Genomic DNA, 23488 nt, shown 5'->3' on the forward strand with positions numbered 1-23488 from the left:
AACCCCAAGCTCCGCAGGATGCTCACGCTGCCGTTCTACGTGCCCCAGGAGGTAAGTGGCCGGGCAGCGCGGCGCCAAGCCGCAGGGCGCGCACGGGGGCTTCGGGGAAGCCGAGCCTCAGGCCCGAGGACGGCCTGTGCCTGGCGTGCGTCCGTGTGCAGGGAGGGCAGAGACCGGTCCCTTCCCTTCACGGCTCGGGCGGTTCTCAAACGTCGCGCTGCTTCACCACGGAATGCTCGCCTTTGCGCCACCCGGTCACGCCACCGTCCACATGCTCAAAGCTGCGGGCAGCTCTTTGCGGCTGTGGGGAGTCCCATGGGGCAGCACCCAGCTCGCGGCCTGCGCCCCGCCCCCCAGCACTGGGGGCAGCTTTGGGCCAAGGCTGGAGCCACAGGAGGCTCTGACGCACCCCCAAGGCGTGAGGGGGCTCTGGGCCTCAGACTGGGGCAGCGGCCACCTGCCTGGAGAGCCGGGTCAGGAGTGTCCTCTCCTGGAAGGGGGCCGTCAACAGAGCAGAGACCCCCTCGGCGCAGGAAGGGCCCAGGGAGGATGCAGCCCAGCGGGGAGGGAGCCTCAGGGGCCGCAGACGCCCCCCCCCCCACGCCCCACCGTTCCAAGATCACGCTTCAAGCCGAGCTCTGGAGGACGAGGAGGGACCGCTCCAGCGGTCCGCTCCCGGGACGAGGCTGGGCGTGGCTGTGGACGGGCAGGCAGCAGGGCCGAGCGGCCTCACGAGGGAAGGCGGCTCAGGGCGGGCTCGGGGTCTGGGAGATCCAGCCGTCTCTAGGGCCAGGCCAGTCTGCTCTGAGTCACGCTTCCGTCCCCGTGCTCCCGCTGCCACCAGCCCCGCGCTTGTCAAGGCTTTTAGAAAACCATGGAACCGTTGACTTCAAAGGAGGCTATGCCGATGCTAGAGAGGCAATTCTAAAGCCACGTGGCCGTGGGAAACACCTCGGTTTGGAGGGTTACTCCTGGGAGACGCGCGACACACGCCGCACCGCACACGAGGGCCGCGAGTCTCCGCGGGGCCCCCGGGAGCCCAACGGTGTCCCTTCCGCTTGGCTGGGGCGAGTCGTTCTCTCTCGCACGCCTTAACGGGCTCGTAGCGAAGGAGACGCCTAGGGCCGGTGAGGGTCACTTGTCTGGAACGGGACGGCTTCTCCCCAGCCCCACGGCTCTGACTCGGCGGAACCGCCACGGTGACGCAGCATCCACTCCCCGAGGCCCGGGCCTGGCTCTGGGGCGCATGTCCAGGCGCAGGAACACGCTGCTCAGAGGCCCACCGGGCGGGTGGGGGCCGGCGCCGACCAGCTCGGCCACTGGCAGTGGGGCAGCCTCTGCGCCAGCCTGGGTCAGGGAAGCTGACCTGCCGGCGTTCCCGCCGCAGGTCACAGAATGGAGACACCTTCAGTGCCTCGGGGAGGAGCTGGTGCATCTGGAGGAGGCGCTGCGCTTTGTGGAGGACGGCGCGGGAGCCCTCAAGGAGCTGATGGACAACATCAACGTCACCGCCCAGGCGCTGAAGGTGAGGCACGCGGCTGGGGTCACAGTGACACGGGACGGGGGCAGAGCAGCACGGGCTGGGGGGCAGGCGCTGGAGGGTGTTTCATAGGAGCCAGACTGCGTTTCGTGACGTCCTGCGGCTTCCCCACAACCGCCAGGGCTGATGACTGAGAGGCTTTTAAATGGGGTTTCCCTGGCGTTTGGTAGGACTAAAGTGTTTCCAAAAAAGGCCAGACTTAAAATGACCAAAAGACTAGACAACTAGCTCATTTCAGGTAAACTCAGTGTCAGGAGCTGGAGGTTTTGCACACAGGAAGCAGGAAGCACACAGGAGCCGGGGATGAAGCCACCGCGGGCACCGCCCCCGCGAGCAGGGCTTGGCTGCGGGGGGCCGGGGGCTGGCGGCTTCCACACCAGCACCTGCTTGGAGGCGGTTTCCCTTTTTGAACTAGTAACATCTCAACACTGGCTCAGTTCCTCCATGTCAAGGTTTGCTTCTAGCATCCCCCCATCCACCACGTGCTCCGGCAGCTCTCGCCCAAGATGCCCCCGGGACTGCGCGGGCGTCTCTTTCTCTTTCTCCTTTTCCTAACACTCAGTCCTTTAAAATGAAAGCAAACTAAACTCATTCTAAAGTCTTCGTGCAAAATTAAAACAGAATTACGTGAGGGTCCAAGCCACGTTGGGAAAGTCAGATGTCAAAAAAAACAAAAACCTACCCACCTCCGAGAGGCTGAGGCATCTAAGCCACTGCCGGCCCAGGCCCCGCTCAGGCCGCCAGAGGGGAGCTCGGCTCACTTCTCAAGTCCACAGGACCAAAGCTGTCAGCGTGGGCCTCCAGAAGCCGAGGGTGTGCGGGGGGGGGGGGGCGCCTCTTACAGAAACACCCTGAGCCCCCCCCCACCCCACCCCCCCCCGGGCTGCCGTCTGCTCCCTGAGCACAGCCGGCGGCCGGGACGGCGCTTCGCGGCCTTCTGTGAAGTCCCGTCGCGACTGGCATTCAGACCCTCACTGGGCGGACCGGCCGGCAGGTGGCCTCGGGCCGCCCCGCCTCACGCCGCTGGGGCGAGGAGTGCGGACGGTGGACTTGCTAGCGTGACTGAACATAAAAGCCGCGAGCCTCTACAACTTGAGCAGAAAACAACCACATTTGGAGGATGACACGGCACTAACCCGCCTCGCTTTCCCCAGGGGGCCGCGCCGAGCTTCAAGTGTGCCTACGGCGCCGAGGTGGTCAACGTGACCGAGTTCCTGAGCACGTGGGTCGGCTTCTGCCAGCGCCTATTCCTGACGGCGGCCTGAGTCCGCCTCTCCCCTTGGAATCTGGGTGGCTTCTTATTTATTTAAATATTTAAGAGTATATTTATTTTTTTGATGCATGGTTTGCTATCTTTTGTGACTGTTCTTCTTAGTCTCCAGTGATACATGTGGATCTTTTAAGATTCTTCTGTAAGCCCCAGGGGCTCTGAAAATTCACTTATTTATGCCAAAGTATTTATTTTTGTACGGAATCACTGAGTATAATTTGTACAGGGATCAGCCGCTAAGATTATTTAATAAAGTGGACAGCTCAAGTCAAGGTGTTGTCGCTGGGAGAGCAGAGGGAAATGGCCGGACGCCCTGGGGAGCTCGTGGGGGACCCTGGGCCTGATGCGGGGTCAGGGGGCTCTCCCATAGCTGTGATGGAGACACTGTCCGCATACGGCCCCATCAACATTTTCTGATTATTTGCACACACTATGCACAAATCAGCCTCAATTTTTCACGTTACCTAGAGCTTCCTTTAAAAAGCCACGTCACTTCACCTCACGTGCCAAGTGAAAGACGCTTAAAAATTCCTCCAACCACACACTCTGAAGTTGCTCTTGGAGGCGAGTCACCAGCCAGTGTGGCCTGCAGGCGCGGGGGCCCTGGGCATCTCCTCCGGGGCTCAGGACAGCAGCGGCTACCCCCTGCTGCACCCCGCTCCAGGCACTCACACTGTGGCCTCACCTGGGCTGGTAGGGGGCTGCTCCACCCTCCCGTTTGAGCAGTCTCAGCGGTGCGCCCCAGCCTTGGGGGCTAACACCCGCTGACGCCCCGACGGTCACTCACACCAGTCATGGCAGTGGCCGTACTATCCCCTCAAGGACCCCAGCAGAACCTCAGTGATAGCCCCAGTCATGGCCCCGTCACTGCTGCTGCTGCAGGACTCAGCATCACCCTGTCCCCCTTAGTTCCTCTTCCGAAGGCCCCATCCCAAGGCGGTGCATGGATGCTTTGTCCGCCCCCCAACCTTGGGCCTCTGCACCCCAAGCGCCCGGCCCCCTCAGGCCCTGGTCGGGCAGGCACCCCTCCACCTCGCCCATGACTGCCCCCTCCCCACTGGTGACCGTTGGCACCCGACAAGCTCGCTGCCACCTTAGAGCGTGGGAAGGTGCCTGCTGCGAGCCACCCGGGCAGGCCCTGCTCAGGCCTGGACACTGCTCCTGCCGGGACCTCTGTGCCACCTCCGTGTCTGCACTGACAGTGATGGGAGGGCGAGGTTGCCGCACACGTGCAGCCGTGTCCTCCTCCGGGGCCACGACCAAGCTCACACAGGCCCTCAGGAGGGACGGAGACAAAGGCTGAACTCCCTCCAGGAACCACGGACCAGTTTCCAGTTTTGTGTGACAATTAAGCCTTGAAGGTGGCCGCCTGCCTCCTCCAGACACGCACACCGAGGGCAAAGCAGTCAACAAGCACACTGACGCGGCGGCCCCAGAACCGATGCGCAGACCCCATGGCTCTTTAACACAGAAATGAAAACCAGCAAAAAGCAGTCGAGGAAAGAGCCCATTTACAACGGCTTCAGGAAAAATGAAATTCCCGACAAAGAGGTGGAAGCAAGCAGCACACGACACTCGCCGGCAAGGGAGGCACCGGGATGCAGAGGGGGCGGCGCCAGGCACGGGGGACACGGCACCACCGGTGACTAGAACCACCCGAGGCCACGGCCAAGAGCCACAGGCCGGCCAGCTCCATGCCGGCCAGCGACAGACACAAGCCCCAGTGACAGTGACACGTGAAACAGCATCAGAAACATCCACGCGAAAGGAACGCCAGGGTTCCCACGCCCGCGGGGAAGACACTGTGACCGCCCGCCGCAAGGGTTGTGCAGACGCGCCGAGGTCCACGACGCCACGAAGCCCTCACTGGTCAGCTGTGAGGGACGGTCGGGAACCAACCCATCATTTCAGAAACAGAGAAGCCACCCAGGCTTTCAGCACCGGCCCACGCAGCCACCAGACGCCCGCCAGCAGCAGCCGGGCGGGAAGCCCAGCGTCCCCGCGCCCAGCGGCTTTGAGAAAGGCTGGCAAGGAGACACCTCAGACAGCGTCTCCTGATGAGAGCACGGAACAGCCTGAAGATGACCCCAGGCCGCAGCTGGCATGGGCCTGAGGGCCGCAGACGCAGCTCCTGGCTCAGGATGCGACAGGCCAGGGGACCCCGCGCAGGTGGAAGCAGCTGCAAGAGCCCACGGAAAACTTCAGACACGGGACCCACGTTTTTCAAGCACTAAAGAGGAGAGGAGAGATCTAGATGAACACTGCAAACGTGCAAGTCCTAGACACCGCCCCAGATCCCCTCAGCCCACACCCTGCCACACCCACATCAGCCAAAAGTGAAATACCCCAGATGTGAAGAACCAAGAGAGGGTGAAAGACCTTGTATTTTCAAAGTGAGTTTTAATCGGAGAGAAGTAAAAAAAAAAAAAAAAAACAGAAAACTGGCTTTGCCAGGAAAGGAAAACCGCCCGGGAGGTGGGGAAAGGGACGGGAGAACCGTCCTCCGGCGGCGGCAGCGGGACTGCGTGTGCGCGCGTGCTGACCCAGGTGTCCGCACCCGGCCCCGCCAAGCTCCCAGAGCTGCATCTCAGGCGCACCCACGGCCCTGGTGCTGCTGGATTGAGGGGCGGCTCTCCAGGGTGACCGAGCGGCCACGAGGCCGCGCAGGCTCCAGGGCAGCACCAACGCCTGCTCCGGCGAGACCCCTCGCCCTGCCCCGTCGCGAGCGCGCCCCGCTAGCCGGCATGTGAAGGGCCGAGGGGGTCTTATTTAAGGCAAAGTTCATGATTCTCCGCTGGCCAGAACCCACCCGCACTCCCCGACCGGCCACGCTGCTCTGACGGTTCCTGTCTGACTCTCACGCACGTGGCGACTCCGAGCCAACAAGTGACCCAGAACCAATCATTTCTACTGTTGGATTCTAAGATTAAAAAAAAAAAAGACGTGAAGCAGCGACACCAGAACACGGAGCTGAGCATCTCCTGTCCGGAAAGCTTTAAAGCACAAACTTAAGATAAATTCTCTAAAATACAGGTTTTATACCGTCTGCAAACACAACATGAAACGGTCACGTGCCACATCAAGTAAGCCCTGGTGTTTCGATGTAAACGGGCATGAATATTTACACATCCTCAGTGATCTTCGGACACTGCTTTTGCAAAACCGATTCTGAAAGCTGAAAAGCAATTTTTAAAAATATGTTTAGCAGTCAAAACACACCAAAAATAAAAGATTTTTAATACGACAGCGGCTGCCCGGTCACACGCTGAACTGCTCTATGCAGGGAGACTTCACGATCCAGGAGCCGTAGCCGTGCTGCCGCAGGTAGGACCTCAGCAGGGCCTTCGCTTCTTGGTAGGGGCCCGACATGCCCTGGAAGGGAGAGATGGCGTTAGCGCGTCACGGGCGGCGCAGGAAAGCAGCCGGCTGCTGCTCCAGTCTGGCACCCACGCGTTAATGAAAATTCTTTTGAATTCCTACTTGCGCTCAACTTTTCCAATCTGAGGGATTTCTCTTGCCAGGACCCCTACGGGGCAATTTTCCTTTTTTAGTATTTGAAGTGGAAGGGGCATGGTCCTCACCAGACACGCCTGAGGAGGGAGTGCAGAGGAGAGAAAAGCCACCTGTAGCCCCAAACCGCACCCAGCCACCATCCGTCCTTTCACGTGAACAGCTGAACACCCAGCTGCTCTGGGGGGACTGCGCCCCGAGTCCCCTCACGCAGCTCGGGTCTGTGTTCAGTGGACTCCCCAGTGCAGCCACCCCTGCAGCATCTGTGCTTCCGGGCCCAGCCCCCGGCAGCCTGGATTCCCCATCTCCAGGGTTGCGCTTTCAGACACGGATGCACAGAGCCCCCTCGGCCAGCCTTGCGCTCCCGCCCACTCCCGCAGCCCCACCGAGGTAGGCCTGTGGGGACTGACTGCGTCCAGTGCCCCCCTCCGAGCCCCTCTGGGTGTGGCTGCGGCCTCCTGGGACGGGGCTGGTCTCCTAGTGACCGAGGAGGCCTTGGCGACACGCCCCTGCGCTCACCAGTCTCTCCGCCCCGGCGCCCAGCAGCAGGGCCCCAGAGCCCCAGGCCCGAGTCTCTCGTCAGACGCATGGCTGCGGCGCTTTCTTGCTGTCCGATTGTTTTTTCATTTTCTTAATGATTTCTGAAAACCTAGTTCAAAACTTTTAAGTCCAAATGTTTTCGTCTTCTATAGCTTGTGCTCCTGGTGTCGTAATGAATATACATCTTTTCTCTAGAAGTTCATAGTTTTAGTTTTTGCAGGTCTGTGACCCATTTTAGAGCTAAATTTCTCGTAATTAATAAAAGTTGTTTTTTTTTTTTTTTGTTTTGCCCAGAAAAATCCAGCCACTGGTTGGAAGACTTTTTTTTTTTTTTAAGATTTATTTTTTTATGCATACAAGAGCTGGGGTACAGGCCAGAGGTGTAGGGGGTGAGAGGATTCACCAGAGACAGAGCGGGGAACAGAACAGGCAGACTGAAGTACGCTGCTGAGGGGGGCAGCGGGGAGACAGGAGAGGTCTGCTGCGCCCTGTGGGCTGCTCCCTGGCCGACAGGGGATAGAGCTTGTGCTGCAGAGGCTGCAGATTGCTTCATAGCACGGTGCTGCACCCCTTGCGCCACCAGGGAGGTCAGATTATTTTTTTTCTCTTACGTTTCCTTGGAGCCGTTGTACAAAAGCCAAGGCCCACAGAATGGGGTTACCTGGCTCTGCTGTGCAGGCGCCACCCGGAGGCCCGCCCAGCGCGCCATAAGCTCTGGAACCAGCCTGTTTCTCCTTTACACACTGCTTTACACACAGGCTTTCACGGCGTCTGGTTTCACACCAGCTCTTCAACCCAGCATCGCCAGCTCCCCTGGCAATCTGCCCTTTGCACCATCTTCAGCCTCGCAGTGAAGGTGCCTGCCTGCACTTGCTTTATGCTGTCGTGGAGGAAGCTGTTTCCTGGTTTTATATTTGAAGGTTCATTCCTGGCGTGTTTTTTGGTGTTGCTCTTATAACCTGTGGTGAATTCGCACATGACAATTGTTTGTTTTTGGTAGATTCTACCAGGTATTTACAATCAAGGTTGCACCTTCCAGAAGTCAGCACAGCCTGTGTCTGTCCACAGAGTGGAGCTGAGGACTAAGGAGAGACAAGCCTCCCTGAGACAAGCCTCGCCACATGCCCGCGGCAGGGCCCCTCAGCCTCCTGGCTCGTCCAGAAGGCCGCCGTTCCTTCTCCTTTGTTCAGCATTTTTATTGTCAATAGATTCTGAATTTCTGCTAGGTTGTTCTGATTTTGGATTCTGTGCCTCTATTGAGATGATGTAGGTTTTGAACCTGAATCTATTCATATTCTGTATTATCAAATGATGTTTGATGTTATGCCTTCCTGCACTCCTGGGACAAAATTCCTTGGTCATGGCAGGTAACCCCATTCATGTGTCACTGGTCTTCGTTTGCCAGTTATCCTGGTAAGGTCTGAATTTATGTTCCTCAGTGGTAATTGGTTTGTAGTTTTCATTTCCTGTGATGCTTTTGTCCGCTTTTGATACCAGGTTATACTGGCCTCATAAAATGAGTTGGAAAGTTTTCTATTTTGAAAGAAACTTTTGTGGGGTTTGTATTTTGTTAATATATTTGATAGAATTCATCTGTACTCGCAGATTTTCTTTAGGAAAGAATTTTCCTATGCCCACTGCAGTCCTATTTGCAATTGCTAAGTTATAGTAACAGCCTCAGCACCCAGGGACAAAGTACCCACCTGACGGAGCACAACCCAGCAACAAACAAGAATGAGCTCCTGTGTGACTGATCACAAAAATCTACAAAGAACTGCTGAGACCCAACAGAAACAAAGTAAATAATCCAGTCAAAAATGGGCGGAAGAGCTGAAAAGAGACTTCTCCAAAGAGGAAATGCAAATAGCCAACAGACATATGAAAAAATGTACAACATCACTTGTAGTCAGGGAAATGAAAATCAAAATTACGGTGAGATACCATCTCATACCAATGAGAATGGCACATATTAAAAAAACTAGCAACAACAAATGCTGGCGAGGGTGTGGAGAAAAAGGAACTCTCCTGCGCTGCTGGTGGGAGTGCAAACTGGTCCAACCACTATGGAGAGCTGTGTGGAGATTCCTCAACCTGTTAAAGATGGAGTTTCCGTAGGATCCAGCAACTCCACTCCTAGGTATTTACCCAAAGGACACAGAATCATTAATTCAAAAGGGCACCTGCACCCCTATGTTTATAGGAGCACTGTTTACAATAGCTAAGCTTTGGAAACAACCCAAATGCCCAAAAACAGATGACTGGATCAAGAAGATGTGGTGCACATACACCATGGAATATTACTCAGCCATCAAAAAAGATAAACTCATGCCATTTGCAGCAACATGGATGGAGCTGGAAGGGATCATGCTCAGCGAAATAAGTTAGAAAGAAAAAGAAAAATACCGGATGTTCTCACTCATAGCAGGAATTTAGAAAACCTAAATAAGAGACCAGGAAAGAGACTAATTATAATAAGGAAAAAATCAAAAATCAACAAGCAACTGTAGACCAGAGACACACTAGTGGGAGTGGGGGAGAGGAGGGATTAGGGTCAAAATAAGAGGGGGTGGGAATTGTATGGGGAATATAACCATAATGAAAATGCACACATTGTACAAAGATGAAAAATGATGTAAGAATTACAGAAAATAAAATGAAAAAAAAAAAAAAAAAAAAAGAGCTCCTGTGACTACAAAGAGCTGCAGGGGAAGCTGCTGAGGAAAGAAAATCCCAAGGAGAAAGACACATGCCAGACAGTCACTTCCATGTGCAACACAGAGAACAACAAAAGGTCTGCCGGAACCAAGCCAAAATTAACTCTCAGCATCTGACTGAAAACTGAGGGGAGGGAAGGGAGGCCCTTGGAGGGCGCCAGACCTGGAGGTGGCAGGCCTGAGTGTGGGCTGCTGTCAGCAGATAGAGACCGAGCCCTACTGCACCCCAGTAAACACGGCCAAGAGCACAGCTCCACTTCTTCCCCCCAGCGTGACGCAGACACTCACCCCTTCGCCTGACTCACCTGGTCCGTCAACGAGACTCGTTCCCGATGCTCCCAACGGTCACTTCCGCATTCTGGGAGTCACGTCCAGGTTTGGATCATCTTTGTTCTCCTTTTTCTCTCAGTTTAACCAGAGGATTATCAACTCTCTGGCTGTTCTCAGTGAACCAAACTTTCAGTTTTGCTGCTTGTTTTCTATTTCATTGATTTCCATCTTGCCCCACGAGTTCCTTCCTGCCACTCGCTTCCACTTGCTCTTCTAACTTCTTGGAAACTCAAATAGCTGATTTTAGGGTTCTCTGCCTTTCTAACATAGGCACTTAAAGTTATAAACTTCTAAGCACATTGGTTATATTCGGAACTGTGTAATGTGCTCTATTTTAAATTTTCATTCAGTTCAAGGTATTTCTGAATTTCCCTTACAATTTCTTCCTGACTCAGCAGAGCTGAAGCTGTTTAATCTCCAAATGTGTAATTCCCAGATGTCACTGTCACCAATTTCCAATTTAACTCCCCAGTGTTTAGATCATATTCTGTATGATTTTAGCCTTTTAAGCTGGAGACACGCTCCACGGTTTGGACGGCGGCGGGAAGGCCTCACACGCACCTTCCACACCACTGCCTTGCATTAACCCTGAGGGAGATGCAAGGATACCTCGAACTGCCACCACCTGCTCCAGCAGGACTGTAAACCCGGGCACAATGTTCTCCTGGCAAGGTGTGGCACTTTCAGCTGACAAAGCCGAAAATGCCCCAGGGCCCCTAGTGGAACCCCTGTGGAGGTGCAGCCTCGCTGCCCCCCGCCCCCTGCTCTGGCAGTGCCCTCAGCAAGGAGGGACCGGAGTGCCCAAAGCAGCCGCCTTGGGCCAAGTTGGAGCAGTTTCTCTAGAACTACCACTTTTGAATGTGTTCTGCCTTTAGTCAATTTCCAAAGTTGTGAAAAGCTTGGTTTCTGAAAGTTTTATCCAGTTTTTGTTATGATGTGATGTTGTGATTGTTCTGATGACCTTTAGTGCACCCAAACCAGAAACTGTCTAAGTGACCTTTTGTACTTAGTTGTTTCTGTACATACATGCTTCACAGGCTTTTCACGCACCATTATCTATATCTATACATCCTTAGTAAAATTCAGCTATCAGAAACAACTGGTTTTTGATAATATGGATGTGTCACATGATGGTAATATTCAAGTTATACTGTTCTGAGTGAAAAAAAAAAAAGTGAACTAGAAAACATCTCCAGTATGTTAGTACTTTAAAATATATGACTACACAGAAAAATATAATGCCAAGAAATGGAAATAAAATACTTATAAGAGTAAGAGTATATCTGAATAGTAGGTGAAATTTCAAGTAATTTTTAAAAATTGTCAAATTCTTTAACAAGCAGTATGCTTGTAATACTAAAAAGAAAAAATGTCTTTAGTATATGTGCTGCCGAAGCGAGCACAGAAAAAATGTTTTTAAAGAGAAAAAAATTATCTACATTACCTACTTAATCCAGCCTAAATCACACACTTCCCGCGGGGCTCTCACATGTATTGCTAGATCACTCAACACTCCGCAGTTAGCGCAGCGGGTGGGGACAAGAAATTTTATTACCTCTTTGTTTGCCCTACAAAGCCTGTTTTGCTTGTTGAAATAAGTAAATGAAGCAATGCGGCTACTTTCACAGCCACTTACACACCCACGTGACCCGACACGACAGCACTGTCTGCTTGGGCCGCTTTCCAAACACTTGTGCTACGTAGCATAGAATTACACTGTTGTCTCAACTTTTCTCTCTCTGGCCAGCAGCATTCCAGTGAAGACTTACCTTAGCTGCATGGTATGTACTGGCTTGGAGTAAATCTTCCCTTTTGGCCTCTTTGGCGAGCAGATTAAAGCGACTTAACATTGCAGCCTTACAAAGTCGACTTGCCATGGACACGCCGCTCTTGAACGGGGAGCTAAAGCAAAAAGGAAAGCGACGTCACAGATGACCTGTCACAGCAGAAGGGCTCACGCTGCCAACTGTGGGCTTACCTTCAACCCACAATCTACAAATACTTGTGAATTATGGGCGATGCACATAGTGAAATATACATAAAAAATAATTCTGAATGTTTACTTTCTGAAGCTAATTTCTTTAATGAAATTAAGTTAGTAACTCATTAAAAATAACTTTTTCTATGAAATTATTAACTTACTAAATATTACATTAACTAGAGCAGGCTACGGACATTTGGAACAATTGTATCGTTTCGAGCAAAATTATCTTTGGTGATCTCAAATAAGGGAGTGGTTCCACCAGGGACTGGAAACATTTTCTGGGAGGTGAAGTGACCGAGGTCACCTTCACACAGGCAGAAACAACTGTCAAGGCTCGTGGAATGGAGGGGCCGCTGCCGCGCGCACATTCTAACTAGAACAGTGAGACACATGAGCCGCCGCCCCGGGTACTCAGGCACTCACTGTCCGGTCAGCAGGGTCCGCGGTCATGGGCCCCTTCACACTGCGACCGCCCCAGGCCACAAACCCCCCCAGGCCCTCTGTTCCTGTCTTCACATTCGTCATGCCGGGATGCCCCAGCCCTCCGCCGTGACTGCGGCTGAGCACCATCCCTGGGGTCTGGGCAGGTTTCACGACCGTGATGAACAGAACAGACGTCGTGCCCGCCCCGAGCCTCAGCCGCAAGAGACCTGATGCTCACACCTCGTGGAACCCGCTGGTCTCCACCAACAGCGCCACCCCGGCCCCCACCAGGTCCAGCCCAGCCGGCATGGGGGCACTCCTGCACCCAGAGCCGCCATTCTCGTTTCCTCGGCTCCCTGGGAAGAATCTTCTGTTGTGGGAGCTTTTCAAACGATTCTTTTGGGCGTTTTGGGTACGAAAAGAGCTCATAAGCAAAGAGTGGTATTTTCACCTCCACCTTTCAGTAAGCTGCATCTCCCACTCCTCCTGTCCAAATGCACAAGCAAATGGTGAGCAGCAGTGAGGACCACATCATGTCCGGGGACAAGGCTCTGCCACCGGCCTCAGGGACATCTCTGGACATATCTTCATAAATAACACAGACTTTGGCTATTGCTTTTTTCTTGAGTATCTTTATCTAGAACAGTTGTAGACCTGTATTAGATGCCTTCTCAGAGTTTATACAGATGAAGATGTTTTATTTCCTAAATTATGATGACAAATAACACTAGTAAGAATTTCTAATCTGGTATTAATTCTACTGTGGTGCTTCCGTCACATTCCTGGGGGGTGGGGGAGCTGTATGAAGCTAGCACCTCATCACCCTGCTCCTGCTTCCTCAAGTTTTACTCAGGAATTTTCCTTGAATACAAAAGTCTACAACTTTGAAGAGGGGCAGCAGTTTTCAGATTCAAGTTTCAACAACACTCTTGATAAAGCATCAGAGTGCTTTCACCATTTGGGATAATAACGGAAGATTCAAGGTTTATAAAATTTCCTGAGCCACCTCAGAATGGTGCTTTCTTTGGGGAAAAAGTAGGTACCTTCTTGGTAACTTTCTTATGAAAATAACCTGTTCAGATTTTTCCCTCTTCTGTAGAGTTTTAGAAATAATTCCTTTTCTAGGAATTGATGACTTTCATCCAAGTTTTCAATTATATTTGCATGGTTGAACAAAGCAGCATCTTAAGATTCTTTTACTTTTCTCTTAGTTACTTCCTTGTTATCTTACATGAGATCAGCCAAATCACACATCCAGAAAATCCATGTTTTGTGGTTCTTTCTCTATTTTTCTAGCACTTAAATTTATATTTGTTTACTGTAGCTCTGCTATTGGCGATACAGATACTTTAGGTCCATGACTGTCACTCAACTTTGCTCCCACTGTATATGCCCTGCAAGTTCTGATGTTAGGCCTACAAATCCTTGTTTTCTAGACATTCTGTAGTTTCATTTCACATTTCCCCTTTGAACCAAAATGGGGAGAACTTTTTCCCCAGGGAAAGGCGTCCCCGGTATTCTGATTACGTCATTTATTGGCTTACTGCATCACATTCAGAGGATGTGGCCTTACCGCTTTTACTTTCCAGAACTGAAGACTTCGTAGCCTTACTTGCAGCCCATTTTTCTCAGTGTTCTAGAGGTTCACAGGAAGCAGGTGCATTTTATATTTTTATGATGCAGAGTTTTAAATACATTAATAAATTCTACACTATTGTTACTGAAAAATGCCATTATCTGTGTCATTGTCCCACCTAGCCACCACGACCTGAGAGGTGAATCACTGTCACTAGCAGTGCCGCTGTCTTCCTGTTTCCTCACGAACTCTGCTACCATGGTCGTTGTAGCACAAATATTCCTGTCTGTTTCTCTGGTGAGTTACACTTTCTATTGCTTTGTGTCCTGTGCTGCTCTGTCTGATATTTATTTTTCATCTGCTTTCCTTGTGCTTATAAACACCTCTGGCAAGCATTCAGCCTTCATAAATAAGCCACATTCATTTTAGCCGTATTAATTTCACCTTTGTTACACTATCATTTCATGTTTTCAGTAAGCAGCTCCATAGTGCCCTTCATAACAGAGCTGCTCTGACTGCACATGTGCAGTCAATCTATACTCTTTATGCTGATGCAAAGCATGACGTATGTGGTGCGTTCTGGCCGAGCAGCTGGCCCTGCACTGACCCAGCTCATGCCCAGGCATGGGCAGGACGTGGGCTCACAGAATCCGTTTTCACAAAGAAAACGATTGAACCTCACATTCAACTTTTAAGGTTCTTCATGACCAACGTAGTAACTGTATGTTCACACTAAAAGGGTCTAGTTTAACATGATCATCACCAGCAGGAGTGTCACCCAGAAGCACTTAAAAGGTGCAGTGTGCGGTGACTAAGAAGTAAAATGGAAACATGTCCAAACTGGAACCCGGCTGTGTCCACACTATATACCACAGCCTGCGGGGATACTGTAAGAAGGACATGTGACAGTATAGTATTTCTCATACTTAAGAGTATGCTAAGTAACTTTGGGGCAGCATGTCAGAAATGCAGATTCCTGACCCCTAGCTGCAGAAATTCAGGCCCGGCAGGACGAGTGGGCGAGTGGGCGAGTGTAGGGCCCTGAAGATGAGCCGCTGGCTCCACCACCTCCCACGCGGCTTCAGTAACTTAATGTAACTTCCTCAGGCCTGTCTTCTCATCAAAGATATATTTTAAAAATTAGAAGAATACCTGCAACACAGTAATAATCAATTAATGATAACTTAGTCCAGAAAATGTTCAAATAAACTGTATTAAGGTGTTTTTCTTATTTGCTTAGTGTGATTTTTAAAGAAATTAGCAATGCTGACCTTTCAGTGATCTTCCCACTCAGACCGTCCACAATCTCCAGAGAAATGTCCCCTTGCGCCCAGTTCAGACTCAGGGATCTGCACTCTGAGGCTGCTTGCAGAGAACATGCAGAAGGGACCAGGCTGATATGAGGCCTGCTGACCAGGTAGAACATCGGGAGCTTGGAGGTGAGTGCATCGTCCACGCGCTGCTTTATGGCGATCTCCAGGCCCCTGGTGTCCTGGCAGCTCCCGTCACCTAGGAAGCAGGCACAGGCAGCTGCTGTCACCTGGGAGGCAGGCATGGGCACACAGGGGTCCAGTCCAGAAGAAAAGAGCAGGAACGAGTCACTGGAATAGCCTGATGTCCATTCTGTACCCTGGATACTACTACCTTCCCTTCCCGACTCTGCTCTCTTAGCTCCTACGTTTCTTATCAGACAGTAAGCGACAGTCAGAATTTCCATTCAAAACAAAATCTACAGAAAATAATGACAATCCAGAGAACAAAAGCCAAGAACCTGAGTTGACCCAGAAAGAAACTGGTGCTTTTTGCAGGGTTCTGAAGAAGGAGCTGACTTGTCTGCAGTTCTTTGATGCAGCATGAAACCAGCAGGCAAACACGGCTGAGCAGCAGTCAGTGAAAGTTATTTTTCCACATTTGAGGGCCACAAACCGTCACTGTTCCAGTACCACAATGTGCCAGTTTCACAACAAAGTAATTTAAAGAATTGCCATTTCTGGTTAAAACTATGGCCAACACTATAAGCTTTGAGACTTCAGTGAAGATGATTGCTGGAAAAGGGCTCAAAATGAGGCAGATCATCAACACAGAATAATGGGCTGCATCGGACTTAAAAGTTTCACTTATAGCAGGTATACAAGGGAACCAAATAAAACACCAGTGTAAAAAAATAGTAACAGTACAAATCAAAACAAAGCAAAAACAGACAATTACAAACCAGAGACATCCTGCAGGGGAGGCGGCGGGAGAGGGATCAGAGGGAGGGAGGGCGGAGCACAGGGGACTGAGGTGATGGTGCACAGGTGCACGGGTGAAGGAAACTCTATGGGGACTACACCTGGGGAGGTGAGGGGAAGCAAATATTGTTTAAAAATGAACAATGATGTAAAAAATAAAAAAAAATTAAAATTTTTTTTAAAAAAATGTAAAAAAGGTTGAGGAACAGGAACTTCTGTTTAAAAATTAAGTTTACGCCTATTGAGAAGCGAGAAACACTTTAAAGCAGACCAGTCTCCCCAGGGTCAGAGGCTCCCTCAGAAACTGCTGCTGGGCAACGCACTTCATGGATCTGGCAACAGGAAAATGATGTGAAAAGAACATCGGCGGCTTCTTACACCCCTTTTCTAAATTCATCGTTGAATGTTCCACATTAGCAAGTACCGAGAAATGGAGGCTAAAGCTGGACTGGGCACAGAAAGAGTTGGGAAGAAATGAGGTCTGTGCAAAGTCACTTTGCCTACAATGCTGGGAACAGGTGGGTTTCTAGAGGCCATGCCAGTGTTCTGGATTTCGTGTGCTGGAGGCTGACCCCGGGGTGACGGTACTTGCAAGGGTGCTAAGCCAGTGTGAGCTTGTCACTTGGACGCAGCTTCATAAGTGGGGTCGGTGCCCTTGTAATGGAGGCCCAAGAGCTCCCTCACCCCTTTGGCCTAAAACACAGTGGTCTGTGAGCTGGAGTCTGCTGGCCGTAACGTCACCACAGCAGCCTCCAGAGTTAGGAGGAGTGACATGCTCAGGCCACCCAGGACATGGGGTTCCTGGACACGCGCCGACAAGACGGCAGCAAGGTGACGAATGCTGCTGCGTCTGACTGAGCAAGACACATTTGGAAAGAAAAAGAATCTCTGCAAGTCAAATGCTGCGTGAGATTCCTCCAAAGATGAAGTACATCAGTATTTCAAATTTTTTAAAAAAAATTTTTTTTAAGATTTATTTATTTATTTATGCAAGCACTGGGTATAGTCAGAAGTGCGGGAGGGCGAGAGAATTCACCAGAGCCAGAGCGGGGAGCAGAGCAGGCAGAAGGACCCAAGTACACTGCTGAGGGGAGCAGCGGACGGCAGGAGAGGTTTGCGCGCCATGTGGGACCCTTGCCGGCGGCTGGGGATCAAACCGGCGCTGCAGAGGCCGCGGGCAGCTTTGCAGCCCGGCGCTCAACCGCTGCGCCACCAGGGGAGGCCCAGTATTAAAAATTTTACTTTCTCCTTTCCACACGCAGGCTCTGACAATATACCTGAGGTACGATTTCATCACGTCTTTAGGTTAAATCTTGCTCCTAGAAAAATTTCTCTCTAAAATCATGTCGTATTATTGGGAATCGTATTTGATTCCATCTGAAGTGATCTGAAGTAACATGAACCTGAGAGGTGACACCTAGTCAAAGACGGGCCTACCCTGTCCACCTGGAGGAGCTTGCATGGGGGTGCACATGGGACGCGCACATGGGACTGCATCCAGAGACATGGAGCCAACGCCCAAGGTCATGAGTGACAGTGCCACAGGACACCTGCTGGGAATGCACCATGTCACTGTGCAGCCGGCGCTGGACAGGAGACACAGGCCAGATGCAGTTTGACTCTTGTGCCCCTTCCACTCACTGTACTTTATGTGACCTGTGCCCTGAGTGTGACGCAGCAGTGCCCAGCACCCAGCATACAGGAAAAGGAGTGTGAGAGATTATCAAGTCAGAACCCTTGATCCTGGATGCAGACAGATTAACACTGACGCCATTCCCACAGTATCTTAAAAGCTTCCCAGATAAGCCTGAAGTGTAATAAGAATAAAAGGATAGGGCCTCCCCGGGCGGCGCAGCGGTTGAGCGCTGGGCTAAGAAGCTGCCCGCGGCCTCTGCAGCACCGGTTCGATCCCCAGCTGCCGGCGAGGGTCCCACATGGCGCGCAGACCTCTCCTGCCGCCCGCTGCTCCCCTCAGCAGTGTATTTTGTCAGTCTGCCTGTTCTGCTTCCCGCTCTGGCTCTGGTGAATTCTCTCACCCTGCCGCACTTCTGACTGTACCCAGTGCTTGTATTAAAAAAAATAAAAGGATAAAATTATCTTCAAACATTCCAGGCAGCAGAGTTTACCTAGTAGAAAATGAAAAGAATTTTCAGAAACTAAAAATTTCCACTCAGAGCACTTACTCGTGAAACTGAAGCCCTCAGAGCACAAAGCAGACCAGGGCAGAGGGAGAGGTATTGCCGAGGGGCAGACGGGGCTGGAATGACGCTCAGATTCCTCACTCGAGGGACCGACCCTTGGCTGTCTACAGCCCAATAGCATGCGTCACACCTGCATCGTCTCTTTAACAGGACGCCACGTCTGCAGACACACCTTCCCAAGCTCAAAGTCTATACCTTAACTCCAGCTGTTTGTAACTATCTAAGCAAAGTGCACTGTCTTCCAGGCAACTCTGGATTGTTTTCTATTCAAACAGTAAACAGCTCTGCAAAAGCAGTTCATAGACACTTTTCTTCAAAAAGAAAAATACGATCATAAAATGATCACCTACAGCATAAAGTTTGTGTCTACAAACTTTTGGAAAAGTTAAATGAAGCCTTAAAATATCAGCACTCTATTTGTAACTGATGCATTAAATTAGCATTTTAAGAATCAAAATAAAGAATTGCGGAAGATTTTGTAAGCCTTAGAGAAAAGCGAACAAGGCCATGATAAGGATTAGACTTCAGCCATACCGTCACTTAGTACAGAATTAAAGGGAAGCAAATTTCAATTCTAAACCAGAATTTCTGACCGTTGAGCCCTACTCATAGGTACTGGAACTGGTGGCCTCTCTCCCCCACTCCTCATTCCTGGATGCTTTCACGTGGGGCTCGGGGATCCCCGGCCAGGCCTGGCATAGAGTGTTGCAGTGAGACCGGTGCTCGCTGACTGGGAACATCCAGTGGACTCAGATTCTGCCGGCTGCACACATCAGTCCTTTTCAGTGGGTGTTTAAATGAGCATCTTTCAAAGTGAGTCACTCACACCATTTGTACCAGAGTCACCTGGTGGTGCTCTGCAAAATGCAGAGCCCTGAGTCTCAACCCCCGCCCCCCCCCAGACCAGTAGTGATCACCATTTCCTCCAAAACCTGCATTTCCCAGATGACTGAGGTGCACCTGAGTCACTCGTCTGCCACAGACAGAGCCAGAGTCTGCCGCGGATGGGCCACGGGAGCGCGCCGAGCGGCTGCACGAAGCCTCGTGTTCTTCCACTGCTACCTGGCGTGCCCCACTGCCAGGTGCCAGATGACCGCTAACACAACTTGTCCCAAACCATTAATGAAATACTAAATAATTTAAAGAGAAACACTATCCACCTTTTTCAAGAAACTAAATACTGTGAGGACTTAGATCGCACAAACGGCATCCCACAGTCTCTTGCCCACAGAAGCCAGAGCAAGCCCCGCACCAAAGCTGTGGACTACGGAGCGCATTTGCATCACGGAGTCCTCACTGGCCTTCTTCAAGAAGGCCTGGCCTAGAGCCGGGAGGCGAGCCGAGGACGAGAGCAAATCTGCACAGGCTGAAAGACATCACGCAGCAGAGGGCAGAGGCCACAAGCACGTCGATGATGGCAAGCACCCTGAAGGTGCCCACAGCTCACAGCCCAGACGCTGTGTATGGAGGGCGCCAGGCTTCTCCACAGACAGCAAAGAGTGAGAGAGGCTGCCACCGCAGTGAGATGGAACCTAGCGCGGTGCGAGGATGGGGGAGCCTTTCTACTAAATATGCCTTTGAACCTTTTGAATTGTGAATCAAGTAACGTATTTCACATACGATGAAAACAAATTTAATATTAGAAAGCAGTGATAGCCATTTTCCTCTACAACAATGCCTCCACTTCAACAATGCCGACAAACCAATAAAAACTGTAATTTTATATACACATGGACTTGAAACACTATGTATAAAGAAATTCCCAAAGAACGAAGATGTACAGAACCACCCCTAAAAACTAGAAAGCTGGACCAAGAACAGCGCCCAGGGGATGCGAAGCTGGCACACAGCTGTTACCCAATCTGCACAGCAGGCAGAGGAGAAACCCACGACGACGGTGCCCACACAGGCAGTCAGACTAAACCAGCTACATAAGCGAGCCCCAAAGTTGTTTCCCAGTGCGATGACGTCCGGAGAACCACCCCGATAGGAATATGGTGCCTGGGACACCCCCACTCGCCTGCGCTGCTTCTGACTTGCCCGGTGGAGCCAAAGGGCCAGGCCCTAACTGCGAGGGCGTGAGGGGACCAAGCGGGCGTTTGACAGTTTTCTCATTTCAGTGATAACCGAGTAGGAGTTTTTAAACCTGGGAAGTTCAAAGCAGCATCCCCTTCAAAACCATGTGGGGGACAATCAAATATTGTGCAACAAAAGTATGTAAGAGAAAACACATCTAATTGGCTAACTAAAAATGCTAACTCTTGGCTTTCCAGTAAGATGCCACAAGACCTGAGTTTGAGACAAGTCACCCCAAAAGGGAAGAAGCGCAACAAAAAGGTGGGCTTGTGCTTCTGCCCTGCACCCCGCCGGACACGCGACGCTGGGCGCCGAGGGCCGGGCCACTCACCCACGAGGATGCTGTTGATGTACACGGGCTGGATGAAGTGGCTCAGCAGGGCGCCCTGCACCCCCAGCACCTCCCACCGCGTTAGCTTGTCACTGGACGACATGCTGCTGACCCGGTTCACAACGTCAGCAGGGCAGTAGACGGTCAGGTAGATTTTGCCTTCGACGGCCACGTGAAGACTCAGTTCTTCGTTGGCTTCAAATGCGGATATGGAATGTGGATTGAGACGCCTAGAGAGAGAGAAAGCCCCACTTCAACAATGCTGACAAAGAATCTACAGTTAAGCATTTTTCTCACACACGACCTTGCCCATGTGCTTTCAGTCCAGCACCAGAGGGGACAGGCCAGGCAAGGGAGGCGTGCACAGGGACTTGGCCCAGAAAACTAACGCCAGACAGAAATCCTCCCCCTGGAGAGTGTCCGGCAGAGACAAACTTTATGTTATTGTTACCCCTGGGCCTCATGAACAAGGGAAAGACTACTTTGTGCCCACCACCATCTGTTGCTCTCTAGGAAATTTTTAAACTACGAAAGCAGGGAATGAAAAAAAATTTCATTCAAGAGTCAGTCCAAACAAAGTATGTTAAAATGATAAAATCTCAAATTAATTTTCTTAAAGTTTATCTCCAGGGACACTCACTGCTCTTATTTTAGGAGATTATTTCAACAAAATCCTAACCAGGGTTTTCTCTCTAACGGTGAGACCTGGACTGAGTTTTTTTCTTCCTTGTGCTTGACTGTCTCGTTAAATTTCAAGATGACTGATGTTCAGTTATCAGGGTAGTGTTTTGGCCAAAGAGTGACCTGAAAAGCAAACCATGTTGCTCGCCCCCGTGTTAGAGTTTGAACAGTCTAAGTCCTTAGCGTTTGAACAGTCTAAGTCCTTATTTTCCTGAAGTTCACAAAGGTCTTAAAGCCAGAACTGAGATTTTCAAAAGCACAGGGGACAGTGCCAACTGAGTGCCTCAGTGTGAACAGTGGTCTCGGATCAGACCGAATGAGGGGGTGGGGGGGTGGCGCTGCAGCCTCAAGACAGGAGGGGCACATGGGTTTGGACTGCCACAGGGAGTCAGAAGTACGATGCGAGTGTTCTAGCCACTTTAAAAAAAACAAGCTCCACCATACTCACAGCTGTGATTTTATCTGGGCTGATCCTTTAGGCAGCTGGTTCATGTAGAGGTAAATGTTGATATTCTGCTTGAGAGTGAGTAGGTCAGAACCTGGTTCGGTACAAAATATTGACTTTTCCATCATAGCAGGATTTTTACTGTAGAAGAGCAGAAGCTGCCGATAGAAGTACCTAAAATAAATTATTATGGTTTGACGGAGCAATCGACTTGACCTGATGTCTCTCGAGGGGCACCGTCTCCCTCCACGCCAGCTGTGGGCCCTGACAGGTCCCCAAGGCCTACCTCAGCAGGGACCTCCTGGCGGTGACAACGGCATGCGTGTCATGCAGCACGCGGCCGTTGGGCCTGATGCACTGGCTGTAGTTGTACTCGCCGGTGCCCACCGCCACCACCTCGTGCTGTCCAGCTGGAAGGAAGGGGGTGGAATGTCAGCCCGACCCCCACTTTCACTCTACACTTCAGAGTAAAATACAGTGACCAAAAAGAGGAGGAGCCATCCCAGATGAGAGATGGAGCGTCTTCCAAGACGCAGATGTTAGACACGCACCAGGGAGCCCTCAGTTCCACGCCCCCTGCTCTGCCGCAGCGCGGTGCTGCCGTGGCCTCGGCTGCGCTGCCTCTACCCTGGATCATCTAGCTGGCCGAGACTTTGTTTGAAACAGATCACACACAACCCTGCAATTGTTCTGAATCCACTTAAACTCTCAACAAAGCAAACTGCAGTTTCCCTGCTCTAAGAAACTTTTTGTTTTATTTTTATATATATATATTTTTTTTATAGAGGCATGTTTTATTTATTTATTTATTTATTTATTTATTTATTTATTTATTTGTTTGTTTATACAAGCACTGGGTACAGTCAGAAGCGCGGGAGGGTGAGAGGATTCACCAGAGCCAGAGCGGGGAGCAGAGCAGGCAGAAGGACCGAAGTACACTGCTGAGGGGAGCAGCGGGCGGCAGGAGAGGTCTGCGCGCCATGCGGGACCCTCCTCCGGTGGCCGGGGAGCAGCCGGGGATTGAACCGGCACCGCAGAGGCCACGGGCAGTTTCGCAACCCAGCGCTCAACCGCTGCGCCCCCGGGGAGGCCCTCTAAGAAACTTTTTTTAAGGCAACAAGAGCCTTCTGCTTTCTCCTGCAGCCATGCTCTGCTGCGTGTGGCCAAGCCCATGTGGCCTGGCTCTGTGCGTCCAGATGGTGCACAGCTGCTCCCTCGGGGAGCTTGCGGGGTACCAGCCCTACTGCTGAGGACGAGGGGAGGAGCACAGGACCATCAGGGGAAGCGAGCACTGTGACTGCAGGTGGCCGTGTGGGGCAGGCGCTCCAGGCTCGGCGCCGGGCTCCACACAACCCCCTGTTCACATTTCTGAACCCCTGCTTGCTTGCTCCACACAACTGCACTGGGCATCCAGTCAGCCTACGTGTGGAGGGTTCATCCTCATAAACGTAAAACATTGTTTTTTATTCATCCTGTTTCATTCGCTGTGACCTCCATCCCATCGCACTTCTTGAAAATCTATTTCCTCTCTTCCCAGTCATGCCTCTTGCCACGCGGAGGTCGGCGCACCGCCACAAGTGCCTAAGCCGTAACTCTTAAGTCAGGTTCAGTCCTCTCATCTCTTCTTAAAGAAGTT

At 51.4% G+C, this 23488-nt stretch overlaps 2 protein-coding genes across 2 annotated transcripts in view; one reads left to right on the top strand and one right to left on the bottom strand.

Annotated features, from left to right (window-relative positions):
* IL2 (interleukin 2) lies at positions 1-3101 on the top strand. Its single transcript, XM_037496141.2, has 3 exons — positions 1-51; positions 1388-1525; positions 2695-3101. Exons 1-3 carry the CDS (start codon positions 19-21, stop codon positions 2803-2805), a joined length of 282 nt encoding a protein of 93 aa, XP_037352038.1. The 5' UTR covers positions 1-18; the 3' UTR covers positions 2806-3101.
* A 2890-nt stretch (positions 3102-5991) lies between these two features.
* Positions 5992-23488, bottom strand: part of ADAD1 (adenosine deaminase domain containing 1) — a 29488-nt gene continuing 11991 nt past the window's right edge. Inside the window, 6 exon segments of the mRNA XM_037496140.2 lie at positions 5992-6182; positions 11674-11806; positions 15159-15396; positions 20727-20956; positions 21856-22026; positions 22139-22262. Of these exon segments, the coding sequence (XP_037352037.1) occupies positions 6069-6182; positions 11674-11806; positions 15159-15396; positions 20727-20956; positions 21856-22026; positions 22139-22262 (1010 nt within the window). The 3' untranslated portion in view covers positions 5992-6068.

This window comes from Talpa occidentalis, unplaced genomic scaffold (genome assembly GCF_014898055.3).
Source record: "Talpa occidentalis isolate TD23 unplaced genomic scaffold, MPIMG_talOcc4v2.1 talOcc4.8, whole genome shotgun sequence".
Classification (NCBI taxonomy): Eukaryota; Metazoa; Chordata; class Mammalia; order Eulipotyphla; family Talpidae; genus Talpa; species Talpa occidentalis.

Bases quoted from the DNA above. Each gene is read 5' to 3' on its own strand.
- IL2 (XM_037496141.2), top strand. From the start codon at position 19: ATGCTCACGCTGCCGTTCTACGTGCCCCAGGAG. The intron at 52-1,387 runs GTAAGTGGCCGG...TTCCCGCCGCAG, and splicing joins CGTTCTACGTGCCCCAGGAG to GTCACAGAATGGAGACACCT. The intron at 1,526-2,694 runs GTGAGGCACGCG...CGCTTTCCCCAG, and splicing joins TCACCGCCCAGGCGCTGAAG to GGGGCCGCGCCGAGCTTCAA.